Source organism: Haliotis rufescens, unplaced genomic scaffold (assembly GCF_023055435.1).
Source record: "Haliotis rufescens isolate VD_foot unplaced genomic scaffold, xgHalRufe1.0.p SCAF_11, whole genome shotgun sequence".
Lineage (NCBI taxonomy): Eukaryota > Metazoa > Mollusca > Gastropoda > Lepetellida > Haliotidae > Haliotis > Haliotis rufescens.
Window position 1 is genome coordinate 33,151,211 of NW_025963791.1, and position 14,591 is coordinate 33,165,801.

At 41.6% G+C, this 14,591-nt stretch overlaps 2 protein-coding genes across 2 annotated transcripts; both read right to left on the bottom strand.

Annotated features, from left to right (window-relative positions):
* Positions 1-668: 668 nt before the first annotated feature.
* LOC124132464 (alpha-(1,3)-fucosyltransferase 10-like) lies at positions 669-6,583 on the bottom strand. Its single transcript, XM_048392959.1, has 6 exons — positions 6,436-6,583; positions 6,068-6,118; positions 4,356-4,519; positions 3,397-3,809; positions 2,244-2,424; positions 669-1,331 (listed from the first exon to the last, which is right to left on the bottom strand). The coding sequence occupies exons 1-6, from the start codon at positions 6,443-6,445 to the stop codon at positions 807-809; spliced, it is 1,344 nt and encodes a 447-aa protein (XP_048248916.1). The 5' UTR covers positions 6,446-6,583; the 3' UTR covers positions 669-806.
* Positions 6,584-11,515: 4,932 nt separating this feature from the next.
* Positions 11,516-14,318, bottom strand: LOC125378022 (E3 ubiquitin-protein ligase TRIM71-like). Its single transcript, XM_048392630.1, has 2 exons — positions 14,100-14,318; positions 11,516-13,143 (listed from the first exon to the last, which is right to left on the bottom strand). Exons 1-2 carry the CDS (start codon positions 14,158-14,160, stop codon positions 11,516-11,518), a joined length of 1,689 nt encoding a protein of 562 aa, XP_048248587.1. The 5' UTR covers positions 14,161-14,318.
* Positions 14,319-14,591: the final 273 nt, after the last annotated feature.

Here is a 14,591-nt window from a genome sequence, read left to right on the forward strand (position 1 = left end):
CATGTAAACATGAGATCCCACTTTTAGATGAACATGTAAACATGAGATCCCACTTTTAGATGAACATGTTAGCATGAGGTTCCACTTTTAGATGAACATGTAAACATGAGATCCCACTTTTAGATGAACATGTAAACATGAGATCCCACTTATAGATGAACATGTAAACATGAGATTACTCTTTTAGATGAACATGTAGGCATGAGATCCCACTTTTAGATGAACATGTAAACATGAGATCCCACTTTTAGATGAACTTGTAAGCATGAGATCCCAACTTTAGATGAACATGTAAACATGAGATCCAACTTTAAGATGAACATGTAGGCATGAGATCCCACTTTTAGATGAACATGTAAACATGAGGTTCCACTTTTAGATGAACAAGTGAACATGAGATCCCACTTTTAGATGAACATGTAAACATGAGATCCCACTTTTAGATGAACATGTAAACATGAGATGAACTTGTAAGCATGAGGTTCCACTTTTAGATGAACATGTAAGCATGAGATTCCACTTTTAGTTGAACATGCAAGCATGAGATTTCAACTTTTGATGAACATGTAAACACGGTTTGAAATTAATAACAATCGCAACTAAAATCTGAAGCATATTTATTTTCAAACAACTCAGAAAATGAATGTCTGTGGGATAAAGTTTGCAATAGTAAGTAAGGGATAAGTAATAAACATCTATCACGTCAGATACAATATATTGGTTAATGGATGCAGGCGGGTTTTGGGTTTTAAAATACAGATTCAAGTAAACTCCATAAGTTACTTTTTATCCTAGTAAAAGCTGCTCTACAAGTCTTCCTGTTTCGCCTGCACCTTTCTCAATCGTTGTTTTGTGGCTGTGTACAGGTCGTGAGACGTGATGTTCTCAGCCCTGTCATAGAACTGGCGGAACACCTGCGCGTTCATATGGTAGAATGCCAACTCATGCTTTCGGCGATGGTCGGGGACGATTTGGCCGTTTTCGTCAAATTTCTGTGCAGGTAAAGGACATCCAAAATGGTTCAGATTTGCCTGTGCTTTCGCGACAGGCTTCCCGGCTTTAGTTGCATCAAGTGCCTTGTGAAGTTTGTCACAGAGGAAACACTCATATCCTGAAGCAGCCTTCCCAAAACGTCCACCTGCGTACTCCCCTGGTGATATCCGGGCGAGTTCTGACTTCAGCGTTGGATTTGAAATACCCGTGTGTTTGAATTCGAGGTATGACTCATACTGTTCGTCGTTCCGATCAAGCTGCTTGATGAACGCAGCCAAGTCTTGAATAGTGTCAAAGTCTTCGACCAGAATCGCTGATTTGGTGGATGGTAAAAAGTCCTGAAAGTACGTTTTAAGTAGAGCTAATTTTAAATTGCATTTATTTGAATAGAACAAACTACAATCAGAAAAAAAAAGATGTATAATAATTTCAATTCTTTCCGAGGCTGAGAGCTAAGATTCTAGTCGACTACAAGTTTGTTCAATTCATGACAAATTTATTTTTAAATTCCTTTCACGCTGTTAATGCCACAGTACACATTTATAACATGACCATAAAACAGAAATGATTTATCGGCGCAGACGCACTTTAATATTCATTCTTTATTCGTGAGTTTATCTTTCTTCGTTAGTTTTTCTCGTTCAGTTCTTCAAATAATAGAAACAGATCACAATGGGGGTTCACAGTTTCAAATCATATATTAAGTTACTGTATTATTGTGTCTGGATGTGTCCTCGAAAGTTACATGAACATTTAGGCGTATATGCATCAAACGTAGAACCGGTGATTCTGAAATTGTGGTTGAAAAATAATCCTGATGATAACAATGGTTCAGCGACAATATTTCTTGAGTGAACCCTCCACCTGTGCATGGATGACCAGCTACTCCGTTAGCCTGGAGTAACGACCATCAGTTGAGTAGCTTAATGCAAAACGTTTTCATTCATCCGTTACACGAGACGATAACTATATTGAAGACCAAAGCTTACCCTCTGCTCTATCGTAGTCGTTTATTGTATTGAAGTTGTTTAGAACATGTAATTATGATTATGCCTTTACATCTACGACTTACGACTTTGTGTGTCTTGGGTACAGCCTAAGAAAATATATAATTACTTATATACCCTCACGAAAATGCCACCACACAAACAAGACATGTCGCCCATCTCACCGCGAGTTTTCGTCTCGTTGTCCAAGCATAAGAACATTTACTCTCACCGAAATGTGTCCACACACAGAAGTCATCTCACCCTGATTGTCGGCGAGCCGAGCACAATAAGGACAGTTCCCTCCTGTAGAGGGCGCCACAACTTCTCTGTGATGTAGTCGTCACAGATGGCGTTCTCAAAAGCTATAGCAAACTTGTAGCGGGCGACAAGTTTCAAAAAGTCTGGCTTCAAGAAGCCTGCTATACCGTCGAGATTTTTGAATCTATATGCAACAGAAAGAGATTGGTTACAGTTTAATAGTTGCAAAGTGCTGTGCTCTTCATTCTACACTGCGTGCATCTTAACAAAATAGATAGACTTGCCCAGTCTCCATATTGATAATATTGAGTGCATGTAGGTCGGAAATGTGGTAAAAGATTATGAGCTGTACTGACCATGCTATATATTATGATAACAAATTAACATTGTGTTAAAATGATAACGAGCCCAGTTACATGTATGACATGGCCTAAACAACGGGTTCCATTTGCCTCCAAAATATCATAACATATATGACTAAGTGAAAACAGGCTCGGGATACAAGATGTGTGTGTGTGTGTGCGTGTGTGTTTGTGTGTGTGTTTGTGTGTATGTGTGTGCGCGTTTCTGTGTGTATGTGTGTGTATGTGTGTGTGTGTGTGTGTGTGTGTGTGTGTGTATGTGTGTGTTTGTGTGTGTGTATGTGTGTTGGGTTGATAATATTCGTCGAAAGTGCATATTCCCTGTGTATGTGTGCATGTCTGCATGTATATGTGTGTGTCCTTATGCGTGTATGCCTGTATGTGTGTGTCTTTATGTGTGTATGTGTATGAATGTGAATGTGTGTGTCTGTATGTGTGACTGTATCAGTGTGTATGTGTGTGTCTGTATTTGTGTATGACTGTCTATATGTCTGTGTGTGTGTCTGTATTCGTGTATGTCTCTCTGTATGTCTGTGTGTGTGTCTGTATGTGTGTGTCTGCATGTGTGTGTGTCTGTATTCGTGTATGTCTGTCTGTATGTCTGTGTGTGTGTCTGTATGTGTGTGTCTGTATTCGTGTATGTCTGTCTGTATGTCTCTGTTTGTGTCTGTATGTGTGTCTGTATTCGTGTATGTCTGTGTGTGTGTCTGTACGTGTGTGTGTCTGAACTCGTGTATGTCTGTATGTGTGTCTGTGTGTGTATGTTTGACTGCATATGGTCCAGGTGAACTCACTCTTCTGGGAAGTCCTTGTTGAGGAGACAAGGGCCGTAGGAATCTACATCGACGTATTTCTGCAACGTCGTGACGAACTGCTCCCTGTTGGATGGTGTGTTGCAGTCGCTGTGGACAAATATAATTGGAGCTAGGCCATCATCTGTCCTCATCACATTCTTTCTGTCTGTGGGGACTAAATATTCTTTACTGAGCAGTGTCTCTTTGTTTGTCAGCCAGTGGGTGGTGAGCGGGTAGTCAGATCCCCTCTTGAAAGTCGATGTGTAGTTGAACAGCTCTATAGTGCTCCTGAATGAAAACAGCCAATCTTTGTTCATGGGCGACTCTTCGTGGATCAATGCCCAAATATCGCCATCCTTCCTTGGAAAAGGAAGACCACTCGACAGAAAGAATGAGCCGTAAAATACGTACATCTGAAAATATAAATGGAAGATTGATAGTCCCTCTGACAAAAGGTACAACTTCTGACTGTCTATGTTCTGAAGGCGTCACGGACGAGTGTGCGCAGTGTAGCCATTTGACGCCAAAGTTGTCGTGCGTTTTTCGCTTTGAAAGAAGAGGCTGTTGTGACGAAGTTTTTAATGTTGCGGTGAAAACGAATGAAATAAAACTCTGCGACAGGCATCAGCAAACTTACTGAAGCGAGACTTCTCTCTAAAGTTCATGTCAGGCTAATCCCCTATAACCTACATAATATATCGCGATAATGGTCGGTTGTAAGAACACTGAAATCATGACGCTTCATGTAGGTAGATACTTTTGGGTAGTTTCTTTCGCAAACATGCCTACACACATAGTTGACATGATCGACCGTTTGTACTGGTAAAGCTTAATGTGACGGTGACACAATTTCAGTAACACATAGAGCAGGTAAATTGCAATGGAAGCGTCACTCAGTAGCCGTCTCATTCAAAACTATCGCAAACATTTACCGTGTATATGTTGTCATGGTTACTCACCATGACTTCTTGATGCTGCAGTCGTGTCTTGTTTCTGGACAGGAGACATCTCTGTTGCGTCTCACAGGAGATGACATAATCAGGATATTTGCCTATCGACTCCCACCAAGTCAAGACTGGCAGGGTGGCGTGGCTCTCATCCACCTCATAGCTGACGACTTGCCCTGCACAGTGAAAATGTAAACATAGCTCACTCCAACCTCTCCGTCGGTGGATGGGAAGGTGGGTTGGACGGTGGAAGGGTCGGTGGGTGGCTCGGTGGGTGGCTCGGTGGAAGGGTGGGTGGGTCGGTCCGTCGGTCGGACCACGTTTCTCAGGTGACGGTCATGGCAGACTGTTAATATTCAAGTCTGGACCAAACAAACCTTGAATTTAAAGCATAAGCCCTGATGAACGACAGGTTTCGATCCATGTCGATTCGTACGAAAATCGAAGTATCCTGAGAACCATTTCTACCCCGGAATCACCATGGAGACCATGTTCTACATCATGGCATGGGAGGTTACAATGTCTGTAGAGATGAGTGCCATTCGCTCACCATAACATACAGAACCAGTTCTATCAACTCTGTCCCATCCAGATTCGATGACTAAATGAGTGAGTTTGGTTTTACGCCGCTTTTAGCAATATTCCAGCAATATCACGGCGGGGGGACACCAGAAATGGGCTTCACACATTGTACCCATGTCGGGAATCGAACCCGGGTCTTCGGCGTGACGAGCCAACGCTTTAACAACTTGGCTACCCAACCGCCCCTTCGATGACTGAAGATACAGGGATACAGTTGCAATATGGCTTGGTTCGTTAACATGAATAAAGTCCCATGACTCCAGGTGACTGAAACATGCTGACACCAACACATGACACACACAACGCAACTGATGAAAGAAAGATGTTTTACCGTATTCGACGTAATAAGCGCCCAGGGCGCTCTCAAAATTAAAAATAGGGGGCCCTTATTAGAATAGAATTTTCGTGAGAAAAAAAAACACTTGAAAGATCGTAAATTTCGTGGTTTATGCTAACAGCATGAAATGATACAAAAGAAAAGACTGTGCGTATTATACACGACATATATATTTTCAATAATTTAATTGCTCATAATTAAGGGTGCATATAACACACGAGTGCATATTATAAACGAATAGATAAGTCTTGTGAACATTGATTAATCGGAAGGGGTGCTAATTAGAATTGTTCACTAGCAATTCAATATATCAGCAAATATAGGCGCTTATTATAGCGGAGCGCTTATTACGTCGAATACGGTATATTGTTTTCGTAAATGTTCTGACATCCTTCCTTGCCTCATGTTTTCATGACCTACTAACTTCACAGTACATATCAATTATACTACAGCGACAAAACCGTTTCCATATTAATAAGAAATCTATCCTGAAAGCAGATTCATTTACAATGCCACTTATGATGATCATGTGTTTAGTAATCACTATCAAATAGTGATTACACCAGGTGTTCGTAAAAAGGTGAGCGTATCCTGCCCCTACCGGTGGCACCCGTCACAAACACATGCAAAGGCACGTCAGTTGTTCACTTGAAATACACGAGAACATATGGGACAAGTCAAATTATGGAAGTGTATTGGACATTATTTTTTACATGTATTATATCCGTGAAAATATATAAAAGATAATTATTAGCCACATTACAGCTTCAGTGTGTTAGGTTAAGATATATAGTGGCCAACGTACCATCACCCACTGTGTAGCAAGTCCAAATCAACACCAAAAGAGAGATCTCATCTGAAACATACAATATCACAATATCATGGTGTCAAAATACTAAAGTATGAAGACACATTTTTTCACAACGTGTTTTGAAGAACACTGCTCATGCCAAGTTAACAATATGCCATTGTGGGTAGCAAATTGTCTTGCGGTATTGAAGAGTATGAGTAGGTTGACGTTGTCCAACCGAATCACCAGTCATCCTTAAAACAAAATAGCCATACTATAGCCATGTTAATATGAAACTGTACATAAATTACACATCACTGTCTTTATACATGATCAATATCCTGTTGTATCAATAATCCATGTAACTAACTAACTTAACTAACCTGGAAGCATTACTTAGAGCAATCACACCCTCTCCATCAATGGCACAGTTTATCAGCATTTCCCATTAACAAACTATACCCAAGGCGCGCTGATGCTTCCCGTCTCGGTTGAATGTCGTGTCTCTGGGGGTATACTTCATACACACGCTAACGTACCCGGCCAGGCGAGTCAACTCAAGCATGTGTCCACTCGCCCGTATCACTGAGTAAGTAATCGCTGTCAATAACGGACTTTCCAAATCCCATTACAGAATCAACTAACATACAGTTAGGTGAGGTGAAATGTGTTTAACGTCGCGTCCAAGATTATTGCACTTATATATGGCTGCACGGGTATGATGTATTCACGGGTATGATGAAGTCATTGGTTTGATGTAGTCACGGGTATGATGTTGTCATGGGTATGATGTAGTCACGAGTATTGCGTATTCACCAGTATGATGTAGTCATGGGTATGATGTAGTCACGGGTATGATGTAGTCATGGGTTTGATGTAGTCACGGGTATGATGTTGTCATGGGTATGATGTAGTCACAGCTATGATGTAGTAGTGGGCATGATGAAGTCATGGTATGATGCAGTTGTGGGTATGATGTAGTCATGGGTATGATGTTTTCACGGGTGTGATGTACTCACGGGTATGATGTAGTCATGGGTATGATGTATTCACAGATACGATGTAGTCATGGGTATGATGTACTCAGGAGTATGATGTAGTCATTGGTATGATGTATTCACGGGTATGATGTAGTCACGGGTATGATGTAGTAGTGGGTATGATGTATTCACAGCTATGATGTAGTCACGGGTATGATGTTGTCATGGGTATGATGTATGGGTATGATCTAGTCATGGGTATGATGTAGTCATGGGTATGATGTATTCACAGGTATGATGTAGTCACGGGTATGATGTTGTCATGGGTATGATGTATGGGTATGATGTAGTCATGGGTATGATGTAGTCATGGGTATGATGTATTCACAAGTATGATGTAGTCACCGGTATGATGTATTCACAGGTATGATGTAGCCATGGGTATGATGTAGTCATGGTATGCTGTAGTCATGGTTATGATGTTGTCATGGGTATGATGTAGCCATGGGTATGATGTAGTCACCGGTATGATGTATTTACAGGTATGATGTTGCCATGGGTATGATGTAGTCATGGTATGATGTAGTCATGGTTATGATGTTGTCATGGGTATGATGTAGTCACGGGTATGATGTAGTCACGGTGCATCACGAATCACGTTCACGAGAAATAACAATCCGTGAAATTTGACTGGAACAAGCATAAAGTGGAAATTGAATGAGGAGTTCCCAATTTTATATTTTCACTGTTAACTTTAGCATGAGAAAATACATTGTATGTGTTTATATATCCTGAAACATCAGCAAGCCCTGTTTCCTGATAGACGAAGCCCGTCGAAGGCTGACCATAATGTGAGGTTTCAAATTTGTTTGTAAACATAGTAAACACGTAAATAAGTCATTCGAACTATTTTGGCTCTTAGTTTTACAAGTCGTCACTTCCTTAACCCGTCTTGATTATCGTGAGTTCGTTTTCGTCAACATACACAATAAGTCTTTTGTGTAGGATTAATACACTGTCACAATTTGTTTTCTCAAACACACTCTTATAACATATGTTATAGACCATGGAAGTGATCATTACCTTGTTATAAATGAAGCTAGAGGCATTTGACTTTCTGACTTTAAAAGGGCAACAATACTCCAACTTTCTGATGCGACGTTACATTTAAACTCACTTACTCAGCAGATTCCAATAAGCAAGTTAAACAAGTCAAGATTATAGTCCATTATATTGAAACTCTGAATCTGCGAAAAAGCCACCAATTTTTCAATACTTTCAATATTGGAGTGTTGTTGTCCTTTAAAGTTGTCCTGCACAAGATAACGTTAGGGCTGAAAGATGAACAGGTCAGCTGTCACCTAAGTTGGTTAAGTCCAAATGGTTCTGGATATATTGTTGCTGGTGGCGAAAAGGTTCGGGACATTTAAGATAAGGTTGGCGTTGGTTTGCTTGTAAACACCTGTTGGCGTGGGTTTGCTTGTAATGCAAACACCTGTTTAGTTGTTTTGTTGTAGTTGTGTGTGACGGCACAATGACAGAACCTGTCCCAGACGTGCAGTATTGGGATACATTCCATGACGGATCTGTGCTGTAGGGAGACTTACGTAAGATCAAGTACACAATACCGTGAACAAAAGTTATTATAATTGCATGCTCAAATCTAATTGTGCTGCTAGACGTCATGTAATTGTTGCAGATTCCTTGACCGTGTGCTTTGTTAGAATATTCTAAAAGATTTTCAACAATTAAGATGTCTTTTTCAAACCTAACACTTTGGTTTTAGCATCATGATATGCTCATAATATTTCAGACTCATACATGAAGCAGGTTCAAAACATAATTCGAACCTGAACAGACAGGTAGATGACTACAAGGGCTGAGATGAGTCCAAATTTACTACCCAGGTACCCGACTCCCTATCACCTCACCCTATCCAGGTACCCGACTCCCTATCACCTGACCCTACCCAGGTACCCGACTCCCTATCACCTGACCCTACCGAGGTACCCGACCCCCTATTACCTGAACCTACCCAGGTACCCGACTCCCTATTACCTGAACCTACCCAGGTACCCGACTCCCTATTACCTGAAACTACCCAGGTACCCGACTCCCTATTACCTGACCCTACCCAGGTACCCGACTCCCTATCACCTGACCCTACCCAGGTACCCGACCCCCTATTACCTGAACCTACCCAGGTACCCTACACCCTGGCCTCACCCGACCAGGGAACCTGCTGTAGGATTCCAGTAGGGTAGAAAATGCCTGATTAGAAATGTTTTACCGGAGGCCTGGCAAAACCTCTTGATATACATGTGTATACGAACTGATCATGCATACACTGAAATTGACTGAAGCTTTACCTTTACTCAGATATAAAAATGTCAGAGTGAGTGAGTGAGTATGGTTTTACACCGCTTTTAGCAATATCCAGCAATATCACGGTGGGGGACACCAGAAATGGGCTTCACACATTGTACCCATGTCGGGAATCGAACCCGGGTCTTCGGCGTGACGAGCCAACGCTTTAACCACTTGGCTACCCGACCGCCCCAAAAATGTCAGAAGGAATACGTGGAGTGTCAGAAAGAAATATGACACATTAGTGAATTTCGGTGTAGCCATGGAGTTTTATTGTTATTGAACAATATGGCACGTGACTAACTACGGGTCCGGGTAATCTTGTGGGTGCCCAGATCCAACCCAGGACCAACTTAACCCAGCCCTAATGGCTAACAACAGAAGCGTACGAGGTAAGATTCTGTTTAGAATTCTTCCAACCTCTTCAGCTGTAAAGAGTTATATCAAGTGTCTCCAGTGTAAAAAGTACAGCTGACCGGCTTCAGTGGCAGAGGGAAAAGGTATGTCAGTTGAGCGTGACGTCATGGTAACCGATGATGTCACACTGGCCTGCAAAACATTGCGACGCAACTTTAATGTAGCGGTACCTCCTGTGGAATCCAGTTATGGATTAAGTATTGACTTATATATGTTTTGCGTGTATGGAGGTGTAAGTACATGACAGACAATGTTATGGTAGGGTCATGTTTTTTATTTGTGAAAAATACATTCTGCTCTTCCTGAGTGTATATGCTATAAAAAACGATCCAATGATGTTGTGTGCCGTACAAATAAGTAAAAGAAATCGATTGAAGATTTCTTTCAATGATTTCAATGATTTTATTTAATCTGGGGGCTGTGCATAACACGGGCGAGCCACCGCGAATTCCTACGACGTCACGCAAGTAGTTCGCTAGTCGGCGTGGGCTAATGTTATTTAAGGTTAACCAATCTAATGCAACGGACTCGCTGGCAATTTATTTATTAATTAACTTAACAATATTTATTGTGTTTATGGAGGTATAAATCTAAACAAATTGTGTGCATATCATGCGTTAATCTGCGTATATAACGCAAAGTGTGCATACCCCTTTAAGCACAAAAATACATTTTACAAGTCAGCAATAACAACTTCAAAGGCTGTCTATTAAGTCATTAACACAAACAAAGAGTAGACGATTCAAAATATGACACTGTACAGCGCAATAGTGCAACACAAGATCTGCCAACTCTATTATCAACCAGTCATGAAACAAATCCGAGGGTGTGCGTGGCCTAATGTTTGTAGGTTTATGCAGAATTAAACAAAACCTATTTTATGGTATCTGATTATGGAGCTGACGCACAAAAATAATTTCATTTTTAGCCAAACACTAACATGGAATCACTTACGGTTCATTTTTTTACACTTGAATAATGAAATGTACTATGCCTACAACACCATTTTAATCATTATAGATATGGACACGATTACACAATTGCAGAAGTGTACCTCCGTACAAGTATGATTCAGGAACTCTTGGTTATTGAGTGGCTCACCATAACGTTCCACAAAACAAACTTCATGACATCACAAACATCCTACATGAACACCCTATCTACTATCTAGTAAAATGAATAAATTCTATGACCACGGTTCAGTGGACCACGTACAATGTACCTAACATGCTACTGACTGGAGCTGGGACGAGTCCAAATCTACAGCCCGGGTAACCAACCCGACCCGGGAACCCACTGATGGTCTCAAGAGTTGGGAACTCATTAGTGTCATTAAACAATATATCAAGTGACCATCCACGGTCGAAGTAGTCATGTGAGCACTTCAATAACAAGTAAACCATATCATATCCACTAAAAATAGAGTGAAGTATTGGTATCTCTTGAGCAGATTGGGATCAAACCACGGACTTTTCGCCTTCCCGGCCGACACCGTACTCACTAGAACACGGAGGCGATTTAATAAAGAGAACCAGGTTGCTAAACACATAATGTGAAGTGTAATGATGTGGACATAATGTCTGTGGATACACCTTTGTATGATCATTCACACCCCAATCGGAAGAGTCCATTTTGAGTTGTTATAGAGAATTTAACACCAGTGATAGTGATGATTGACGGAATGCACTGGTTGGTGTGACTACATGAAGTTTACTTCGTGTATCTGACCTTCATTACACACATACAGTGTGTCATGTCTATCTACATACAATCCCAATGGATCACAGCCAATGTCCTTATGATCCGTGACATAATCCCCTGTCTCTGTCAGCCGTACCACATTCGTGCTGTCTGCAAGCAGGATGTCTCCTGATGGAGTAGTTGTGATACCATAAGGGTTGAGTGCTCTGTCTCCAGTAGGGGCGTATATCCACACAACATCCCCCTCTGACGTTACACATGTCACAGACTGCTCCCCCCTGTCAGACACGAGTATGTTGCCCTTGTTGTTGACACACATGTAGCCGGGGTAGTCAAACAGTGTCTCATTGTTGTGTGTAGTGACTGACTTCAGCACGTGTCCCGCAATGTCCAGGATCTCAACACAGTCGTCAGTACCTGCTGCTAGAGATGAAGGACTCAGAAAAGCGAGACTGCAGTACCCCTTGCGTGTTGTGATGGTAGAGAGCAGCACCGGGTCAGGGGTCACTTCTACTGTTACAATCTGACGAGATGCAGGGACAGCAACCATCACCTGGTTCTCCTTCAACTGTGTTACACCCCATGGAGAGTCATCCAGGGGAAGTCTACTTTGACACAGTTGATTGTTTCTAGTGTAGACGGATTTCACACACTCGTTATTTAAGTCAGTGACTACAACTGTCTGTATACCATCTACAAGGAGGACTGTGACGTCACGTAGATCAGGCTCCACTTCATCACCCGCCATCTTCCCATCTATCACGCCAACTAGCACTGGAGACGGCAGACATGTGCTCTGATCCTGGTATGTGACGTCAATCTCCCCCAGCTGTAGATCATCTAGGATGTGCTGGACGTTGTCAGTGTCAGGTGTAAACCTGATGTCATCTATTCTCCGTGTGTCTGCTGTGTCTGTGTCCCTGACATCTCCCAACTCTACAGGCCCCGACTCCCAAGCCTGATACGCGTCATACAGGTCCATCTCACAGTCCGATACCAAGGCCTGGTCAATGAACTCACAATGCTGTCTGTACATCTGCATCTCAATCTCTTCAAGCTTTACATCTGCTTTAAGTTCCTTAGTTTGTTTGTCTATAATATCTTTGACTTCGTTCATCAGTTGTTTTTCTTTCTGCTTGATGTTAGCGATGGCTCTCTCAACAGCAGATTTGATGTGACTTTCTACTGCTATTTTGTTTTTCGCAATTCCGCTAATTTTCTCGTCTGTATTCTTAACAATTGTTTCTTTTCTATGTATTTTCTTTGATAACTGTTTAGCATGCCTTCTTAAATGGTATTTCAGGTTTGGCAACATTGATTGAATGGTAATGACAGACTCACATTTCCTATGGTAAACAACACAACATGTCTGACACACAGCTTTGTGGCAGTCTTTACACACAAGCTTTATAACCTCATCCTTGTGTTCCCTGCACACGACCTTGCGTCTCATTTTCCCCTTGACCTCTCCTGAAAGGTCACATATTTCATGGTCATGTGATGCTGGATTTGCAACATGCATCTTGACACATCTGTCGCAGAGGGACACTTGACACTCAGAACACCATGAGGCTCCCGGAGTTGTCTCCCCTAACTTCTCACACACTGAGCAACATGAAGCGGAACCTGTAAGTTGACATGTCTATAGTTATTTGACATATCATGACAATATGTATATAAATTAGAAGATTGAGAATCCAGGTAAAATCACCCCCTCTCAACTATTTTCAATGCACGAATAGCACGTTGGGTGTAGGCTTGGAGATAAGGTGTTGGCTTGTCACGCGCATGGGTTTGTTGTGGAAGCCCTTATTGACATGATTGGCAGTGGCTTAAAACTGAACTCATTCACCCAGTTATGTACATGTAGTTTCAACAGATACAATTACACTTATAAGTGTACAGTTCTGATCACTATTATCATGGGCGATGGGGAAGCCAAGAGGTTTAAGTGTTAGCCAGGTTTGATTCCCGACATGAGTAAAATGTGTGAACCCCATTTCTTGTGTCTCCCGCAGTGATATCTCTGGAACATTGCTGAAGGTGGCAATTACAATACTCTTACAAGTGTACAGTTTCGATCACGATTTTCACGGGCGGTAGGGAAGCCTTGTGGTTTAAGAGTTAGCCAGGTTTGATTCCCCTCATGAGTAAAATGTGTGAAGCCCATTTCTGGTGTCCCCCGCAGTGATGTCGCTGGAACATTGCTGAAGGCGGATAATAATATTTTCAAGTGCTTTATGGATGATCTGATTATATAAGCATCATGTAAAACGATAATAATCAGCAGGTCAATAAGCATTGCCAGTGCACATCGTCCCGACGTCAAAATATATTGTAAATATTGCTATGCAGTGATTACAGTTGGAGTCATGTTTGTAACAAATGTATATTTTCTGGAGTCGATTAGTGGAGTCAATTGGTATCATTGAACATACTGTTAACAGCAATACTGTAATTATACTGCATGTTTAAACAAATAATGAGTACCCTTTAACATGCCTTTATTACAAGCATGATTCTTATTACTAGATTTCAGTTTGTGAAATGAATGTGCAGTTCATAATATAATAAACCAATACCTGTTTTGACAACGTCAGCTTGTGTGTCAATCAGCCCCTGTATAATGATGCTGGGTTTCATCTGCCCCGCCCACTCCTCCACTGGCCTGCTGGGCTGGGGAACCTTGGTATCTTGTCGACAGAAGGAACAGGGGATCGTCTTGGACTGTACAGCATTTGGTCTGGTTTGGATGTACTTGGTGACACATTTCCTGCAGAATGTGTGATCACACCTCAGTGAACAGGGGTCTGTGTACAGTTCCTGGCAGATAACACAGGTGAGGAATTTCCGTCGCCATCTGTAAAACATAAATAACTTCAGCTGAAGTTGTTCCGAAATGTGCATGTCCCTCAATATCACTCTAAGGAGTTGCACTCCCCAGGGAAATCATAATGTTGATATAGATTAGTTTCCTTCAAAACGTGAAATATTTTAGTCACCAATCAAGTTTTATTAATGGCAGCCACTGACAACCACACAATAAATTAATACAGGTGAACAGGCAGGTAGAT

What these genes read in the sequence shown, in the direction of transcription:
- LOC125378022 (XM_048392630.1), bottom strand. Translation starts at nt 14,160, where the DNA reads ATGAAACCCAGCATCATTATACAGGGGCTGATTGACACACAAGCTGAC. An exon ending in AGCTGACGTTGTCAAAACAG is followed by an intron (nt 13,144 to 14,099) that starts GTATTGGTTTAT and finishes GTCAACTTACAG; the next exon opens with GTTCCGCTTCATGTTGCTCA.
- LOC124132464 (XM_048392959.1), bottom strand. An exon ending in TTGCTACACAGTGGGTGATG is followed by an intron (nt 4,520 to 6,067) that starts GTACGTTGGCCA and finishes TTCACTGTGCAG; the next exon opens with GGCAAGTCGTCAGCTATGAG. An exon ending in TGCAGCATCAAGAAGTCATG is followed by an intron (nt 3,810 to 4,355) that starts GTGAGTAACCAT and finishes TTATATTTTCAG; the next exon opens with ATGTACGTATTTTACGGCTC.